At 39.7% G+C, this 20,573-nt stretch overlaps 1 protein-coding gene across 1 annotated transcript in view; it reads left to right on the top strand.

Annotated features, from left to right (window-relative positions):
* Nucleotides 1-384: 384 nt before the first annotated feature.
* LOC126204098 (sodium-coupled monocarboxylate transporter 1-like) overlaps nt 385-20,573 on the top strand; it is a 125,283-nt gene continuing 105,094 nt past the window's right edge. The window contains 1 exon segment of the mRNA XM_049938515.1: nt 385-590. Within this exon segment, the coding sequence (XP_049794472.1) occupies nt 385-590 (206 nt within the window).

The raw sequence follows: 20,573 nt of genomic DNA, 5'->3' as shown, positions 1-20,573 counted from the left end.
ACGGCCTGCAGGGCACGTGCCGAAATATTACCGCACTGTAGCATCGTTGGCTGCAGGGTACATACCAGAACCGACAACCATACCACTGTGAACGAGTCGGCACAGTTTTATAGCACAATGGTTTGCCATTTGGGGCTCTAGGGTTTTATCTAAGCTGTACCACTGGTTCGCAGTACCTTGGTATTTTGTTGTTGTCTTCGACAAGTACTATAAGCACCTGTTCATTATTTTTGCACCCTATGTTCGTCCATATGAACTGCTGTCAGTAGACTATGATGATGACTCCGACTTGATTTCAACCATAACAGAAGAATTACTTGTAGTAGTTATAAGTTTATGATCTCCAACAGGTGCCCAACTAACTGAACGCGCCAGCCGGAAACTATGGAAGTGATTTCGGAACCCACAGCGACGGCCGGCCGCCTCTTGTTTGGTATCGCCGCCTACGTCGTCTTCAGCGCCATGCTGCTCGGCTGCGTGGCCATCGGCGTCTACTTTGGATTCTTCAAGGTCGCCGTAAACGCCGAGCAGTACCTGCTAGGCGGACGCCGCATGGCTATGTTTCCCGTAGCTGTTTCTCTGGTAGCCAGGTAAATTAACACTTTCCACACGGGTGATATGTTGCCTGGGAGGCAGAAGCTGATCATAGGCATAGGGAATGATAATTTCACATACAAAAATTTCTGCATGTGCACCAGGAACTTTAATGTTGACATACCTTGCTCAAATAATTGCTATTTAATAGAAAGCCGTAAATATATACATATTTTTTTAAATCTGTAAAGAAAATGAAGATTTGTGGTGTCACCGCCAGACACCACACTTGCTAGGTGGTAGCCTTTAAATCGGCCGCGGTCCATCAGTATACGTCGGACCTGCGTGTCGCCACTGTCAGTGATTGCAGACCGAGCGCCGCCACACGGCAGGTCTAGAGAGCCTTCCTAGCACTCGCCCCAGTTGTACAGCCGACTTTGCTAGCGATGCTACACTGACAAATACGCTCTCATTTGCCGAGACGATAGTTAGCATAGCCTTCAGCTACGTCATTTGCTACGACCTAGCAAGGCGCCATTACCAGTTTATATTTAGCATATTAATGTACCGTCAAGAGCGATGTACTCCAATTATGGATTAAAGTTAAGTATTACAGCAACTGCGTCCGTTTTTCTAAGTTCTCATTTCTCTGACCTGTTCCAGACCTCACGCCAGTCTGCGTGTAATTAAACGCGTGCATTTCGGCCTCCTCTAGCAATACGGTGTTGGCTCTTCTGCCAACCCAGCAGATTAGCTTCAAGATTAGACATGGAAATCAACTCGGACATCAAACGTTATGGACAGAATCAGATAAATCAATTCCAAAGAGTCCATCCCCATAATTGGCTTCAATCATTAAGCGAAACCATAGAAAATAAAATTCTGGATAGCTGGATTCTGATTTGAACCGCAGTACACTCGTCTAATTTCCATTCTGTGTAGATTGACTATTCCTGGTAGTAGAATATAAAATCATTCTCAGCACCATCAACATATAAAATCGTCCACGCAACGTGTTAATCTTCATATGTTACTCTGTTGATTGTCACCCTTAAGGAACTTTTTTCAAACGGTTGCATAGTTTGGTCCTATTGATTATTACAAGGCGTAGCAGTTGATGCTTGACGTAACTACTTGACCTTCTTATTTTATGTTTTATTTTATTTTGTTTATTTTATACGTATAGTTCTGTAGGACCAAATTGAAGAGCAAATATCCAAGATCATGGAACGTGTCAGTAACTCAAATTGCAACATAAAAATAATAACATTTGAAATGAAATGTTTATGAACCCAAAAAAGAAAAAGTCATAAGTTTACGCAAACGCGTCAACAATTTAACATTGGAGTCAGTTTAGTTTTTCAAGGAACTACACTACAGAAAAACGCTTCCGCTTTCGATTTGAAAGTGCTTGCATTGTTGCTAAATTTTTTTAATTCTTTTGGTAGCTTAATTAAAAAGAATGCAGCAGTATACTACATACTTTTCTGCATAAGATTCAAGGAAGTGCGATCCAAATGCAGATTGGATTTCTGCCTAGTATTACTGAGGCTGCTATTGTTAAGAAGAAATAACAGTGAAGAATATATACAGGGTGGTCCACTGATCGCGACCGGGCCAAATATCTCACGAAATAAGCGTCGAACGAAAAAACTACAAAGAATGAAACTTGTCTAGCTCGAAGGGGGAAACCAGATGGCGCTATGGTTGGCCCGCTAGATGGCGCTGCCATAGGTCAAACGGATATCAATTGCGTTTTTTAAAAATAGGAACCCCCATTTTTATTACATATTCGTGTAGTACGTAAAGAAATATGAATGTTGTAGTTGGACTACATTTTTCGCTTTGTGATGGATATCGCTGCAATAGTCACAAACATATGGCTCACAATTCTAGATGAGCAGTTGGTAACAGGTAGGTTTTTTAAATTAAAATAAAGACCATTGGTACGTTTGAACATTTTATTTCGGTTGTTCCAGTGTGATACATGTACCTTTGTAAACTTATCATTTCTGAGAACGTATGCTATTACAGTGTGATTACCTGTAACTACCACATTAATGCAATAAACGCTCAAAATGATGTCCGTCAACCTCAATGCATTTGGCAATACGTGTAACGTCATTCCTGTCAACAGCGAGTAGTTCGCCTTCCGTAATGTTCGCAAATGCACTGACAATGCGCTGAAGCATGTTGTCAGGCGTTTTCGGTACATCAAGATTTGCAAATATCCTTCAACTTTCACCACTGAAAGAAATCCGGGGACGTCAGATCCGGTGAACGTGCGGGCCATGGTGTAGTGCTTCGACGACCAGTCCACCTGTCATGTAATATGCTATTCAATACAGCTTCAACCGCACACGAGCTATGAGCCGGACATCCATCATGTTGGAAGTACATCGCCATTCTGTCATGCAGTGAAACGTCTTGTAGTAACATGGGTAGAACATGAAGTAGGAAATCAGCATACATTGCACCACGTAGATTGCCATCGATAAAATGGGGGCCAATTATCCTTCCTCCCATAATGCCGCACCATACGTTAACCTGCCAAGGTCGCTGATGTTCCACTTGTCGAAGCCATTGTGGATTTTTCGTTGCCCAGTAGTGCATATTATGCCGATTTATGTTACCGCTGTTTGTGAATGACGCTTCGTCGCTAAATTGAACGCGTGCAAGAAATCTGTCATCGTCCAGTAATTTCTCTTGTGCTCAGTGGCAGAACTGTACACGACGTTCAAAGTCGTCGCCATGCAATTCCTGGTGCACAGAAATATGGTACGGGTGCAATCGATGATGATGTAGCATTCTCAACACCGTCGTTTTTGAGATTCCAGACTCTCGCGCAATTTGTCTGCTACTGATGTGCGGATTAGCCGCGACAGCAGTTAAAACACCTACTTGGACATCATCATTTGTTGCAGGTCGTGGTTAACGTGTCACATGTGGCTGAACGCTTCCTGTTTCCATAAATAACGTAACTATCTGGCGAACGGTCTGGACACTTGGATGATGTCGTCCAGGATACTGAGCAGCATACAAAGCACACGCCCGTTGGGCATTTTGATCACAATAGCCATACTTCAACACGATATCGATCTTTTCCGCAATTGGTAAACGGTCCATTTTAACACGGGTAATGTATCACGAAGCAAACACCGTCCGCACTGGCAGAATGTTACGTGATACCGCGTACTTGTAGGTTTGTGACTATTATAGCGCCATCTATCACAAAACGAAAAAAGTGGACCAACTAAAACATTCGTTTTTCTTTACGTACTACACGAATATGTAATACAAAAAGGGGGCTTCCTATTTTAAAAAAACGTAGTTGATATCCGTTTGACCTATGGCAGCCCCATCTAGCGGGCCAACCATATCGCCATCTGGTTTCCCCCTTCAAGCTAGACGAGTTTCGTTCTTTGTAGTTTTTTCGTTTGATGTTTATTTCGTGAGATATTTGGCCCGGTCACTATCAATGGACCACCCTGTATATTGAGAGGCCAACATCAGAATACCTAGACTGGTGAAGGGGTGGACAAGAGTTTCTCGAAATTACACCACTTAACTGCCGAACTGCTCTTTTCTGAGCCAAAAATATCCTTTGTGAATGGGAGGAGTAACCCCAAAGTACAATACCATACGATGTAAGAAAATGAAGATAAGTCAAGTAGACTACTTTTCGTGTCCACCTATCACCTACTGCAGATACCGTTCGAACAGTAAAAATGGCATAATTAAGTCTTTCAGCAAGATCCTGAACATGGGCTTTCCACGAGAGTTTACACCTAGAAATTTGAACTCTTCAGTTTCGCTAATCGTTCGTCCATTCTGTGAAATTAAAAAGTCCAGTTTGGTTAAATTGTGTGTTAGAAACAGTAAAAACTGAGTCTGCTTGTGATTCACCTTTGTTTACTTTCTACAAGCTATGAACGTATGTCATGAACTGGACTATCTGAAACAGGGCTAATGTTGTACATACTACCAAGCCAGTGACATCAGCAAACAGAAATATTATAGAATTACCTGTAATACCTAGAGCGCTCTCATCCCTGGGGCATCCGACGCTCCCCTCCCTATTCCCCCCCCCCTCCCCCCTTACCACCATTTGACCGTGTCCCACTCAGACACCACATTATAGACATTCTCAACACTGTGAATAATGACTTTTTGCTCTCTGTTGTTAAAGTCAGAGGTGAACCAATTGTGTGCTACTCCAGGTATTCCTTGATAGTCCTACTCCTGGAGCAATATTTTGTGATCAACAATCAAACGACTTTGTTAAATAAAAAAGATGCCCAGCGTTAGAAACTTTTGTTTCCATCCAGTACCTCATAGACAAAAGAGCATATAGCATTTTCAGTTCTTAAACGACTCCTGAAACCTAACTCTACGTTTGATAGCAAATTATGTAAAAAAAAGATCAATTATCCTTACATACACAGCCCTTTCAATAACTTTAGCAAACAATGGTTGTACAGAAATAGGTATAAATTGTCTACATTGTCCCTTTCTCCCTTTTTATAAAGCGGCTTCACTACTGAGTACTTTAATTGACCAGGAAACTGACCATTCTTACAGGAAAAATTGCAAAAATGGTTAAGTTCAAATTTCTAGGTGTAAACTCTCGTGGAAAGCCCATGTTCAGGATCTTGCTGAAAGACTTAATTATGCCATTTTTACTGTTCGAACGGCACTCCATGATATCCATGAGAGTCCTCGGTCTTCAGTGATTTAATTACTGACCCAATCTTTCCCTTGTCAGTATCACAGAGAAGTATTTCACAAATCACTCTCAGAAAGGCATTTTCCAAGGGAGTTGTATGATTCCCTTTAGAAACTAAGCTTTTATTTAATTCGCCATCAATGCTCAGAAAATGATTGTTAAATACTGTACATATATCTGACTTATCAGTAACAGATATATTTTTACTACGAAGTAACTTTATGTCATCGACCTTGTGCTGCTGACCAGACACTTCCTTAAAACTGACCATAAGGTTTTAATTTTATCCCGTGAATTAGCTATTCTGCTAGTGTACCACATACTCTTTGCCTTGCTAATAACATTTTAAGCACCTTACAATACTGTTTGTAAAGGGATACTGTAGGCTGATTGTGCCTACTTCAAAAATTTGAGTTAATTCCCACTTCGTTGTACATGATATACTCAGCCCACTAGTCAGTCATCCAGGCTGCCCTTTACCGCTATTACCCTGTTTAGAACGTTCTAATAGAATGCATGAGACATGTGTTAAGAGAAGCATTATATTTGTCCTCTGTGTTATCGGCACTATAAACAATCTGCCAATCTTGTTCCTTAATGAGGTTTAAAAACTCACTGTTTCCGTTGGATTAGCTTTTCTGCATAGTTTTTAATCATATATAGCATTTGTTTCAGTACAAAACTCTTTCAGTTTTAAGATTTGTGTATCACGATCTGAAAGGCCATTCACTCTGTTATTAACAGAATACCCATCTAGGAATAAGAATGAATAAAAATATTGTCTATGGCTGTGCAACTGTTCCCCTGCACTCTGGTTGGAAAAAAAACAGAGTCTGCATCAGATCATATGAGTTTAGGAGACCTTCCAACATCCTTTTTCTTGTACAGTCTCATACAAAATTAGTATTGAATTCACCACATATAACAAATTTTTAGTACTTCCTGTAAAGTGAACCAAGAACTCTCTGTATCTTGAGCAGAAATGCTCTTAAGTCTGGGTTAGGGGACCTATAAACAACAACAATTAGAATTTTAGTTTCGCTAAATTCAGCTGCCCCTACACAACATTCAATACTGGCTCAGTGCAGTGCTGTGATGCGTCTACGGTCTCCAACGGAATACTGTTTTTTACGTATCTGGCTATTCCCCCACTCCGCAAAGAACTCCTTGAAAAACAGCCAGCTAATCTGTATTCTGGCAAATGAAGCCTCTAAATTGTCAAATTATTTAAGTGGTGCTCCCATATACCAATAATGTCAGAGTCAACATCTGTACGGAATACTGTTTTTTACGTATCTGGCTATTCCCCCACTCCGCAAAGAACTCCTTGAAAAACAGCCAGCTAATCTGTATTCTGGCAAATGAAGCCTCTAAATTGTCAAATTATTTAAGTGGTGCTCCCATGTACCAATAATGTTAGAGTCAACATCTATAAGCAGATCACTAACTTTATCTCTAACGCCTCTTATATTTTGATGAAACATGCTAATTCTTACTCTACTTGGCTACCTGACCGCCTATGAAGGTGATTCCTTTGCTAGAGGGTCTTCCTTTAAGCAGGTATATCAGCTGACTTCAGTCCAGAAAAGGTGGAGCTTTAACACCAACTACTACAGATATCTTTCCATGAGTGATCCCACCACCACCCACTACACTGCCATATATAAGCTTTGCCATCTTCCTCTTACCATACCTACTGAGGTATTATATTATTCAGCTGAAACCAATCATTACAACAAAAAATACTAGGACTGAACTTTTTCATGAAAATACTTTGAAAATCACTTTATTTTTCTGGGGACATGATGTCGGCCTTCTGACAATATACAATATTGAAAATGCATTAGAGAAAAGCACAGTGGGGATAGTGATGTGCACGCATGCAGATGGCGGATGTATTGCATATAAAAGTTATAAAAGTTCAATCCACTGACGGATTCACTCAGGTTGCATGGGGGCTTAATTAAAATAAAATGCAAATAATTTTAATTTTTTGTTTTAGTAGCTGTCTGTCCGATTACGAAGTCTCGTAAACGGTTGGCCCTGGCTAGTATTATTACGCTATCTGACTGCATAGAACAACAACAAAGAATGAAATGAAAATGTTCGTTAACACAATTAATTAATTAAGTCCCCAGCAACTATAAAACCTATGAAACCAAAACACAAGTATAACTGTTCTGTGTGTGAAAGTGTGATTCAACGTACGCATCTGGCACGGTTCTTCTTCAATAACACAAGAAATTTTAAATAACATTTATACTGAATTAATTAAAGAAAATAGAAATACCATAATTACTCAAGAAAACCAGAATTACACTCTAATGCAAGTACACAAGCCAGATGCTTTGTTGACTGAACCTGTAATGCTGCATTATTTAAGACATTGAGATAGTAAAAAGAAAAGGAAAGGTTTTTTTCTTTTACCTTCATATATTGACCAAAATCACTCTAATCATTACAATATATCTCCACACCGACTCGCTATTACCACATCTCAACAAGAACTTTTCAGTATCACATCTCAGCAAGCACTCCCTACTAGCACATCTCAACAAACACTCTCTGCTACGAGTTCTTAACAAGCACTGACTACCACGAGCTCTCCCCAAGCACTGACTACTACGAGTTCTCAATAATCACTGCCAGTGGAGGCGGCGGAACAATACTCTCTAGCGCGATCTCTGGCGCTGTGGCTCAGTGTAGCCACCTTTCATATGCCCTTCCTCCACGGGCTAGAATTTGATGGTATTTTTGCCAGCATTGGTGGTGAAAATACCACCAAATTCGTCAAAAAAATACAGACAAAAATAAAAGATAATATTAATGCGTAAATATCATATAACTAGATAAAATTTTGGCTTTGCACTGACCTTTCAATAACCTAATATATAAAATACAGTAAGCAATACAAATTCTTTCATACATGTGACTTTACATAATAGTTTAGACAAGTATTATGTGGTTAAACAGTTCAATCAATAGCGTCAGCAATGACGAATATGTGCAGCTAAGAGTCTCATAACGTTTCACAAACAGTAATACACAAAAAATCAGTTTATACAAATATTCACATAAACGCTTTTGATTTTTAAAAAAAAAGTAGTTGATAGTTCCAGCAGTAGCACCCAGCAACGGTCAACAGGTGCAAATACCAACAAGTAACATTTTTTCAGTAGAAACAGTCCATCAGTGGCACCCAGCAATGTTGAACAGGTGCAGACACCAACAAGTAACACCATTTCAGTATAAGCAGTTCCATTAGTAGCACCAGCAATGTTGAGCAGGTGAAGACACCAACAAGTGACTTCATTTCAGTGTAAGCAGTTCCATTAGTGGCACCAGCAATGTTGAGCAGGTGCAGACACCAACAAGTGACATCATTTCAGTAGAAGCAGTCCATCAGTGGCACCCAGTAATGTTGAACAGGTGCAGACACCAACAAGTAACACCATTTCAGTATAAGCAGTTCCATTAGTGGCACCAGCAATGTTGAGCAGGTGCAGACACCAACAAGTGACATCTTTTCAGTAGAAGCAGTCCATCAGTGGCACCCAGCAATGTTGAGCAGGTGCAGACAGCAACAAGTGACAATATGTCAGTAGAAGCAGTTCATCAGTGGCACCCAGCAATGTTGAACAGGTGCAGACAGCAAGAAGTAACATCATTTCAGTAGAAACAGTTCTATTAGTGGCACCCAGCAATGATGAACAGGTGCAGAGAGCAGTCCATAATATTCACTAACACTGATCACACTGTTCATCAGAGTTTATAAGCACAAATTAAACATGTCCTAGTGGCACCAATCATGTAGAAAAAGTACAAGTAACAGTCCATAATATTCACTATAACTAATGAGACAGTTCAGTCATGAACAACAGTTTGAGTGCACACACAATTAACAAAATTATTATCAATGCTCTTACACTAAACATACAAATCATAATAAACACACAAATGATATCAGATAATTATCATATTAACTATTACAATACACAAATAACAGTAAACCTATAATGTTTATGGGTGTCAGTGCAAGCCACAACAAACAAGTAAAATAATATTTAGGAGATAGGTTGGTACCAATTTGCGATAGGGAAAGGAAAACACACAAAACACACTCACTCATCTTTCATCCACATTAGTGCTACTGTGTAATTGAATAGTGTTAACTGTGTAAATGCAATTCTGTCAAAATTTTATGTTCATCATGTGTATCAAGTAGTAGTGGCAGCAATGTATAACAGTCAATAATAGTTAGTCAACGTCATAGTCATCATGTCAAGACCAATGTTTGCCAAGCCAGATCAAAATGTACGGTTGCTGAACAACTGTAAGTGTGCCAAGATATGCAAATCCTTCCTCTCTCAAAAAAAAGTATGTACTGCTTATTGATTTAACGAAGTGTGTGTGTAGGCAATCTTCCTTCTACTTGAGTGTTCTAGTCTGCCATCTTCATCCTCCTTGTTCCATATAGACCAACAAGAAAAATATGCTCCTCACTTACTTTACCTCTTATCCACCAAAACTCCAATAATCATCATCATCACTTAATCTTAATACTTCAATAATACCTCTTACGTCTACATATAAACCTCAGCACCAATATCATTTCACTTTCATAACAACTCTTTCCTCTAGTCAGTCTCTTCGAACAAGTACAGACAAAATCCTAGGGCAACTTCAATTCATCATCCTGTACAATCCGAAGACACAATGTCAACACACAACCTCTGTGTAATCCATCTGACCCAAATCTTCTACTCATTATGAATCATAAAATATATTTTGGTTACTTTGTCCATCATTAAATAAAAGAAATGCATACATGACCTCTAAAAGCCTTTAGTTCGAAGAACTTTCAGTAAGTAAGTACGATTACGAAGTGTTAATGATCGTGATATTTCAGTGTGTACACCACTTCAAAAATTATGGCAAACAGAAGCAAACATGTGGAGTATTTCTTGTGTCAAGTGTCACTTCCTATTTCAATTGCTCACGACGAATGCAGTGTAATAACTGTCAATGGTCTAACCTAGTGTTGGTATGTCATGTCGTTAGCTTCCTTCCTATTAGCATAAATTAATACAGCTTCCATAAAACCTCCAGCTCATGTGACTTCTATGCAGTTTCTTGTACCAATGTCGTTCGTAGAATTATAGCAGTTCATTTTCTTATCTTAAAAATATAAGGCACTGAGCGTAAGCAAAACATGCAATAGTGCGTAAATATACCAGTAGAGAACAGAATGTCAACAAGTGAATGCAGCACAATTCCTACAACGAGGCTCTGCCAAGCGAACAATCTATAATTAATACCACAGTGTAACCTAAACTCTATGTTCGTACACAGTATGCAATCCATACGCACAGCAGCAAACATATATCTTACGTAATAAACAAGCCATTAGCATCATATCAGCATAAGCAAATAAATGTTCATATGTAATCTTAATAAGTAAACATGAAGGCGCAAGCAGATAAATCACAAAGTATAACTTACATACATAACCACAGTCAGCACAATTAATCAGGTGACAATTATAATTTAAATAAATAAGCACAACAGGCACATAATAAAAAAATATGTGACATCAGTAAAAAGCATAGCAGCCAAGCGATGCATAATATACACAAGTAATAACACTGTTCATTAATAAAACATTGTCAAAATCAGTAAATGTACACAAGCACGTCGCTTCACAGGTAAATTCATAAAACATGAAATTTAGCACAAAGTATGAGTCACGTAATCGCAAGCAGCAAATTACGTCTAAAGTACGTACCTAAGTGGAAATATGTTACCTGAAAAATAAACTCAATTAACAGTTACCTTTTTTAGTTTATTACTTTTTTTTCTTCGAAATTACATTCTTCCTGAAATTTTCTCCATAGTAAGTCGTCTTAACGTCAGACATGCACAGAATTTACCTGAAGGTCTTAAATATTTTATACAACCGTATCCTGAAAAATACTGAACGTTAATAACATAATTCATCAAGTCACTATAGCTTTATACTGAATTTAATCCGAGAAATTAGACTGTGTATTTGTTTACGTCTGTCAGTGCATTCGCACTGAGCGCTCGATCAGCTGTAGACGCGTGACGTAGAAGGTGATTGTTTGCGGTCAACGACAGCCTTGTGCGGCGCGCAGACTTCACCGTTGCTTTGAGTATCTGCCGCCGCTGGAACACGGCGCGGTATCCTTGTATTCTCTGCATGTTTACATGTAGCTGTTAGTTTCTCTAAAGTATGTCATTCCACAAAAATTTTTACGTTCGATATATGATGTATTCCCTTAGAGCGCCGAGATTTAAGAGTTTCTACTTCAACAGTGTTATCATGAATGATTTTGCGAACCCTATATAAAGCAGAAAAAATTTGCGACACAATCCCTTTCCTTTGTGAGACAAACGGTGGGACTTAATTAATACCTTCTGACCAACTGAAAAAGTTTTTAAACGACCAGGACGTTTAGCTGATTTCTCTCTTCTAGCAGCCGCAGACGCAATATTTTGTAGAGCCAGGTTGACAACTTCAGAATGCCGCAGTTTCCGTGAAGGCGGAAAAGGAACGATTTCAGAAATGCGATTTGTCGGTGCTTTATTTTTTAATATCAATAGAGGCGGTAAAGAAGTTGAATCATTAGGAAGTTCATTCAGAATGTTTTGAAAAATATGAAGATACTGATCCCACGTTCTGTGATTCTGGTGACAATAAAGACGACACAATTTATTAATTTCTTTCATCCATCTTTCTGAAGCATTGGATTGGGGGTGAAAAAGTGAAATAAAAATTGGTTTAATCTTACGACGCCGTAGAGTACGAAGCCAAATTTTAGAGCGAAACTGTGATCCATTATCTGATATAACCTTATCAGCATGACCAACTTCTTTAAGAAAATGTTTGATGAAAGCATTAGATACTGAACGAGCTGTTGCTTTGCGTAAAGGTGTAAAACACACATATTTTGATGTCAATTCCACTGCTACGAAAATGTACGCAAAACCATTAGTAGAACGAACCACTGGACCGAACAAATCGACTGCAGCCATGTCCTTTAATTTCGCTGGAATGATAGGAAACAATGGTGCTCTGTGAGAAGTCGTTGGAGGCTTAGCCTTTTGACATAATTTGCATTTGGCAAGAACAGATCGAATACGTTTTTCCATATTACTGAAGTAGCAATTTTCTCGCAATTTATGAAAGCATTTTCTGGGACCAAAGTGCGCATAACTGAAATGTGTGTACCAAATCAATTTATTGACCCACTCATCAGGAATACAAACTAACCAAACAGAGTTGTCGACCGATTTTCGTTTGAAAAGAATATCATTGCGAACTAAATAATACTGTCTAATCGCTACGCTTTCCTTTCTCCTCCACTTCTCCTTAATGTCCTTCCAGATTGGATACTTGTTTTGCTCCTTAGCGATCTCCTGGAGCGAAGACGAAATAAAATTCTCAAACGCAACACCTTGAATGTACATCAAACAATAATGGTTTTCTTTGCAGTCCTCTTCAGCACTTTGTTTCAAACCCATAGGTGCACGTGATAAAGCATCAGCAACAACATTTGAAGATCCCTGTATGTAAACAATACTAAAATCAAATTCCTGTAGATACAACGCCCATCGTGACAATCTGCCATGAGTTAATTTTGTCGACATAAGAAATTCCAAAGCTCGATGATCAGTGTAAACCTTAGTATGTCTACCGAACAAAAATGTGCGAAATTTTGTGAAAGCCCAAACAACAGCCAAAGCTTCAAGTTCCGTAATCGAATAATTCTTTTCGGATTTAGAGAGAACACGACTTCCAAATGCAATAGTCTTCTGTACTACAACGCCGTTTTCTTCTATCTCTTGAAATAAATGTGCACCTAGGCCTTTGTATGATGAGTCCGTCGCCAAACAAAAATCTTTAGACAAATCCGGATGTGAAAGAAGTGGAGCAGCAACTAAAGCATCACGAAGTTGTTCAAATTCTGACTGAGCTTCCTCATCCCAACACCAATTAGATTTCTTTCCCGATAGTTCACATAAACGAGGTGTGGCCAAATTGTCCAATTTAACAAAGCGTCTAAGAAAATTATAGACACCAAGGAAACTACGAACATCACGTTTTGTGGTAGGAACAGCATAATTACGAATTGCGTCTAGTTTCTCTGGATCAGGGAGAATACCTTCTGTAGAAATAATGTGACCGAGAAATTTCACCTGAGAACGACCAAATACAGATTTTTCCAAGTTCACTGTGATGCCAACTCTTGCAAAAATACGTAATAATGAATCCAAAATTTTGTTGTGCTCACTCCAAGAACGTTTAGCAATAAGAATATCGTCAACATATGAAGTAATATTGTCACGAAGATAAACAGGTAAAATTTCATTTAAGCTACGAATGAATGCTGCAGAAAATATAGTAAATCCAAACGGTAATTTCCAAAGTCACTTTTGGGTAAAACAGTCAAATCCGGTTAATCTTTACCTACTGTCTAGATAGATGTATAGTAGAAGAATTGTTTTTTATAGATGCAAAGAATAGTGAAAGAGTAGGCAGCGGTGCAGAAAACTGAAAGGGAAATAGCACCACTACAGCTCGGGGCCCTGTGATCGCTACGGCACATATTCACTTAGTGTAGTGAATCCCCTGAGGACTTTAATAACTGCACATAAATTCCAGTTTGTGACATTGTGGCACATCTGGCGGAAGTGCGTACGTAAATTGATCTAACCATGTACATGGATGTATGTCATTCTTAGAGTTGCAAAATATCTTAATCTTCCGAACAGTCAAGAAGTGTTTATAGTCAAAGTTTTCGCCTCGTGGCGACAAAGACCTACCGCGTCTGTCCCTGTCCCAATGTCGATTATTGTGAAGTTCGCGCGCCTGGCGCTCTCTTGTTGCATCACGTAAATGAAACAAATTATCTTCTTCAAAGCCCTATGCTATCTGTGATTCTAAATTTCTTCTGCTGTCTTTTCCTACGATTTCGCCTTCAATTTGTTTGACTTGCTTTCGTAATGCCTCAACTTCCCTTTTAACGCGTTCATTAAATTTTCCCTGATTTTCAACATGCTTATTTATGTTGTGGTACTCTTCGGTTTCTGCAAATGGTAATGGAGCTGTATCATCCGAATCTCTGTCCCCATGTAAACTAAGATTTGTCAATTTATCTGAAATTTCCTCAACTCTTTCCGATAAGTCACCTATTTTTTCTCTCTGTTTATTTACGTCTTCCGTAAGTGTCGCGACTCGGGTTTCAGTGTTGACACATTTGGTAGTTAACTGTTCATATTGTTGTGTTAGATTATTTATTCTGTCATTTGGTACGGATTCCTCGATTCTCTCAAATATTTCTTCCTTATCGTGTGCACATTGTAAATTTAACTCTGAAAATTTCTGTACTATCACGCGATCTCTCTCCTCCTGTTCTCTATCCTGTTCCCTTTGTCTAATCTCTACTGCAATTAATCTATTATTGTGAGAATTCAAAATCGGTTGTACTTCTTCTCTGATTTCTTTCCTTAAATCATCTTTCATATTTTTGAAACATGTCCCTATTCGTGAGTCTAACCGTGTTTCCATTGTCCCCATCTGTGTTTTTAATTCAGATCTAAACTGTGTTTCCATTGTTCCCATATCAGTTTTTAATTCAGATCCCAAAGTTCCCATCTCTGTTTTGATTGTTCCTATCTCTGTTTTAAATTCAGATCGAAACTGCTCCATTGTTCCCCTATCTGTTTTTAATTCAGATCGTAACTGCTCCATTGTTCCCATCTGTGTTTTAAATTCAGATGCCAAATTTAATATTACACCCATCAACTGCTCCGTATTAACTTGTTCGAAATTCCTTTCGCCCCTAACATTTCCCGCAAAACCAGTTTCATTCGTCATAGCTGTAAAGCTATCTGTGTTCGATACTATTTCAGAACCTTCTATCGTTAATCTCGTATTCTGTGAGTTTTCTGATTGAGAAAAATTTTGAAATGGTTCCGGACTATTTTCCCGACTTATTACATTGTTTTCCCTTTCATTATTCATCATACTGTTCTCCTGTGTTGGCGAGTTCACCATGTCAACAATTTCGTCATTCTGACTATCCATCATTTTTGCCTTTTTCATCGATCGCGTAATCATTTACAAAATATACAAAACTCGTCACTATATGAAAATTACCCACAATGACACTTTATCTCCAACAATACCATTCACACGAAATGTTTCCCTCAAACACGATTAACGAACAATTGAAATAATTGCACTGAATCGTCAAACGCGTATACAAGGCAATAAAAATTAAATTTTGAAAAATACCATTAGAAGAATGCTAATTACCAAATCTACACATGCAATATAGACTAAAATTACTAAACTACAAATTACTACAACAATACTACTGTCTACTATTTTTACAATCAGAAGAAATCCAAGGGACGATCGAAGCAGCGGTCGCCACGTGCATGGGGGCTTAATTATAAACGATGAAAATAATTTAAATTTTTTGATTTAGTAGCTGTGTGTTCGGTTACGAAGTCTCGTAAACGGTTGGCCCTGACTATTATTATTACGCTATCTGACTGCATAGAACAATAACAAAGAATGAAATGGAAATTTTCATTAACGCAATTAATTAATTAAGTCCCCAGCAACTATAAAACCTACGAAACCAAAGCATAAGTGTAACTGTTCTGTGTGTGGAAGTATGACTCAACGTACGCATCTGGCACGGTTCTTCTTCAACAACACAAGAAATTTTAAATATCATATATACTGAATTAATTAAAGAAAATAGAAATACTACAATTGCGCAAGAAAACCAGGATTACACTCTAATACAAGAACACAAGCCAGATGCTTTGTTGACTGAACCTATAATGAAGCATTACTTACGACATTAAATAATGAAAAATAAATCAAGTTTCGTTACCTTCATATATTGACCAAAATCACTCTAATCATTACAATATATCTCCACACCGACTCGCTATTACCACATCTCAACAAGAACTTTTCAGTATCACATCTCAGCAAGCACTCCCTACTAGCACATCTCAACAAACACTCTCTGCTACGAGTTCTTAACAAGCACTGACTACTACGAGTTCTCAACAACCACTGCCCACTACGACATCTCAATAATCACTGCCAGTGGAGGCGGCGGAACAATACTCTCTAGCGCGATCTCTGGCCCTGTGGCTCAGTGGCTGGCTCTGAGCACTATGGGACTCAACTTCTTTGGTCATCAGTCCCCTAGAACTTAGAACTACTTAAACCTAACTAACCTAAGGACATCACACACATCCATGCCCGAGGCAGGATTCGAACCTGCGACCGTAGTGGCCTCGCGGTTCCAGACTGTAGCGCCTAGAAACGCACGGCCACTCCGGCCGGCTGTGGCTCAGTGTAGCCACGTTTCAAGGTGATTCATGTGAAAGAGTTACCGACAAATGGCCCCACAACAGGAATTAACATACTTTCAAAGCAGAGTGGTAGTGGGAGCTAGATGCATGGGACATTTAGATTCGGAAACCGTATTGGAATTGAATATTCTGAAATCCACAGTGTTAAGATTGTGCCAAGAAAATAAAATTTCAGGCATTACTTCTAACCACGGACAACACAGTGGCCGATGGCCTTCACTGAACGACCGAGAGCAGCGGCCTTTAGGTAGAATTGTCAGTGCTAACAGACAAGCAACACTACGTGAAATAACCAAAGACATCAATAAGGGACGTACGGCGAAGGTATGCGATAGGACAGTGTCACGAAATTTGGTGTTAATGGACTATGGCAGCAGAGGACCGACGCGAGTGCCTTCTGTAACAGCACGTCATTGCCTGCACCGTCTCTCCTGGGGTCATGACCATATCCATCGAACATTATACAACTCGAAAACCGTGGTCAGGTCAGATGATTGCCGACTTAAGTTGGTAAGAGCTGACGGTAGGGGTAGAGTACGGTGCAGACCCAACGAACCCATGGAGACAAGTTGATAATAAATGGTAATGTACTGGAAATGGTTATGTACGGTGACTTGGAGACCTTTTGCGCCAAGAAACCATGAGAATTTTATGAATGGCAATGCGCCGTATCACCGGGCCACAGTTGTTCGCGAGTGGTTTGAAGAACGTTCTGGATAATTCGAGCGAACGATTTGGCCACGCAGATCGCCTGACATGAATCCCATCGAACGTTTACGGCTCATGATCAAAACCTCTTTGGTCTCGTGCTCGAAACCCACCGCCGCTTAAATATCGATTAATAATCAGCATTGGTAGCCGAAGGCCACCGGCATAACAACTCACCCTCATTCTGCCAACGGCCTTGTTAAAGAACGCGAAGCAGCGGATAGAGGTTGAGGGCACTCTTTTGCCCTTGGAGTGCGAAACTGCCCCTAAAGGTGGAAGAATCAGCAAAGATCAACATCATGGAAATGCAGAAGGCAATGAAAACCACTGCATTAAAGACACATAGTGCAGACACATATGGCCTGTAACTGAAAAAGTGTCACGATGATCTTTTCATTGACAAAAGATTCAGGAATAATACCCAATTCGGATCACCTTGAGGGGACTGCCAAGGGGGAGGCGACCTAAAGAAAAAGATTGAATAATCAAAGAAACGATAACGTCCGACAAGTCGGGGCGTGGAATGTGAGAAGTTTGAATGTGGTAGGGAAGCTAGAAAATCTGAAAATAGAAATGCAATGGCTCGCAACAGATACAGTAGGGGTCAGTGAAGTGAAACTGAAAGAAGACAAGGCTTTATGGTCAGATGAGTATGGAGTAATATCAAAAGCAGCAGAAAGTTGTAGCTGGGAGTAGGATTCGTTATGAATAAGATCTAGGGCAGAGAGTGCTACTGTGAACAGTTCAGTGAAAGGGTTATTCTTATCAGAATCGACAGCAAATCTACATCGACAACGATGGCTCAGGAATACATGTCGACTCGCAAGCTGAAAAGGAAGAGATAGAGAAAGTATATGTGGATACTGAAATGGTAATACAATACGCAAAGGGAGATGAAAATCTAATACTCATGAGGGACTGGAATGCAGTTATGTGGAAGGAGTAGAAGAAAAGGTTACAGAAAGGTTATAGGAGAAAATGGGCTTGCCACAAGGAATGAGAGAGGAGAAAGACTTATCGAGTTCTGTCATGTATTTCAGCAAGTAATAGCAAATACTCTGTTCAAGAATTACAAGAGGAGGAGGTATACTTGGAAAATGCGGGTGAAACGAGAAGATTTCAGTTAGATTACATCATGATCAGACAGAGATTTCGAAATCAGATAGTGGATTGTTAGGCGTGTCCAGGAGCAGTTATAGACTCAGAACACAACGTAGTAGTCATGAAGAGTAGGGGGAAGTTTAAGAGATTAGTCAGGAAGAATCAATACGCAAATAAGTGGGATACGGAAGTACTAAGGAATCATGGCTCAAATGGCTCTGAGCACTATGGGACTTAACTGCTGTGGTCATCAGTGCCCTAGAACTTAGAACTACTTAAACCTAACTAACCTAAGGACATCACACACATCCATGCCCGAGGCAGGATTCGAACCTGCGACCGGAGCGGTCACGCGGTTCGAGACTGAAGCGCCTAGACCGCACGGCCACACCGGCCGGCTAAGGAATCATGAGATACGCTTGAAGTTCTCGAAGGCTGTAGATACAGCAATAAAGAACAGTAGGCAGTACAGCTAAAGAGGAATGGACATCCCTGAAAAGTGCAATCACAGAAGCTGGAAAGAAAAACATAGGGACAAAGAAGGTAACTGTAAAGAAGGCATAGGTAGCAGAAGAAATACAGCTGAAAGACGAAAGAAGGACGTACAAAAATGTTCTGGGAAATTGAGGAATTTAGAAATGCAAGACGCTGAGGGATGAAATAAATAGGAGGTGCAGGGAAGCTAAGACAAGAAGGCCGCATGAAAAACGTGAAAAAATCGAAAAAGAAATTTTGGTCGCAAGGACTGACTCAGCATATAGGAAAGCCTAAACAACCTTTGGTGAAAGTAAAAGCAAGGATGGTAAAATGAAGACTGTAACCAGAATTCCATTGTCAAATGCAGGGGACAGAGCGGATGGGAGGAAAGAGTACATTGAAGGGGTCTATGAGGGGGAACATTTGTCTGACGTAGTAGAAGAAACAGAGTCGATTTAGAATAGATAGGGGTCCAGTATTAGAATCAGGATATAAGAGAGCTTTGGAGGACTTAAGATCAAATCAGGTACAAGGGATGGATAACATTCAATCAGAATTTCTAAAAGCATTAGGGGAAGCGGCAACAAAACCTTATTCACTTCGGTGTGTAGAATGTATGAGTCTGACAATACACCGTCTGACTTCCAGAAAAATATCATCCACACAATTCCTAAGACTGCAAGAGCTGAGAAGTGCGAGAATTATCGGACAGTCAGCTTAATAGGTCAAGCATCCAAGTTGCTGACAAGAATAATATACAGAAGAATGCAAAAGAAAACTGAGGATACGTTAGATGACGATCAGTTTGGCTTTAGGAAAGGTTAAGACACCAGAGAGGCAATTCTGACGATGTGGTCGATAATGGAAGCAAGATTAAAGGAAAATCAAGACACGTTGATAGGATTTGTCGCCCTAGAAAAAGCTTTCGACAAAGTAAATTGTGCAATGTGTTCGAAATTCTGAAAAAAATTGGGGTAAGCTGTAGGGAGACAGCCGGCCGCGGTGGTCTCGCGGTTCTAGGCGCTCAGTCCGGAAACGCGCGACTGCTACGGTCGCAGGTTCGAATCTTGCCTCGGGCATGGATGTGTGTGATGTCCTTAGGTTAGTTAGGTTTAAGTAGTTCTAAGTTCTAGGGGACTGATGACCACAGATGTTAAGTCCCATAGCGCTCAGAGCCATTTTTTTAGGGAGACACGGGCAATATGCAATATGTACAAGAACCAAGATGGAATAATAAGAATGCACGACCATGAACGAAATGCTCGGATTAAAAATGTTGTAGGACACGATCTGCTGAATGGATGGACAGTCTAATGAGTACAGAACATAGATTCAGAGTAAATCGAAGAAAGACGAAAGTAATGAGAAACAGCAGAAATTAGAACAGCGAGAAACTTAACATCAGGACTGATGGTCTCGACGTAGTTGAAATTAAGGAATTCTGCTACCTAGGCAGCGAAATAACCAGTGACGAATGGAGCAAGGAGGACATCGATATCACACTAGCATTGGCAAAAAGGGCACTCCTGACCAAGCGAAGTCTACTGTTATCAAACATAGACTTTAATCTGAGGGAGAAATTTCTGAGAATATACGTTTG

The sequence above is a fragment of the Schistocerca nitens genome, chromosome 9 (assembly GCF_023898315.1).
Source record: "Schistocerca nitens isolate TAMUIC-IGC-003100 chromosome 9, iqSchNite1.1, whole genome shotgun sequence".
Classification (NCBI taxonomy): Eukaryota; Metazoa; Arthropoda; class Insecta; order Orthoptera; family Acrididae; genus Schistocerca; species Schistocerca nitens.
Note: the sequence above shows the minus strand (reverse complement) of the source record. Positions and strands in the feature narration are given on the sequence as shown.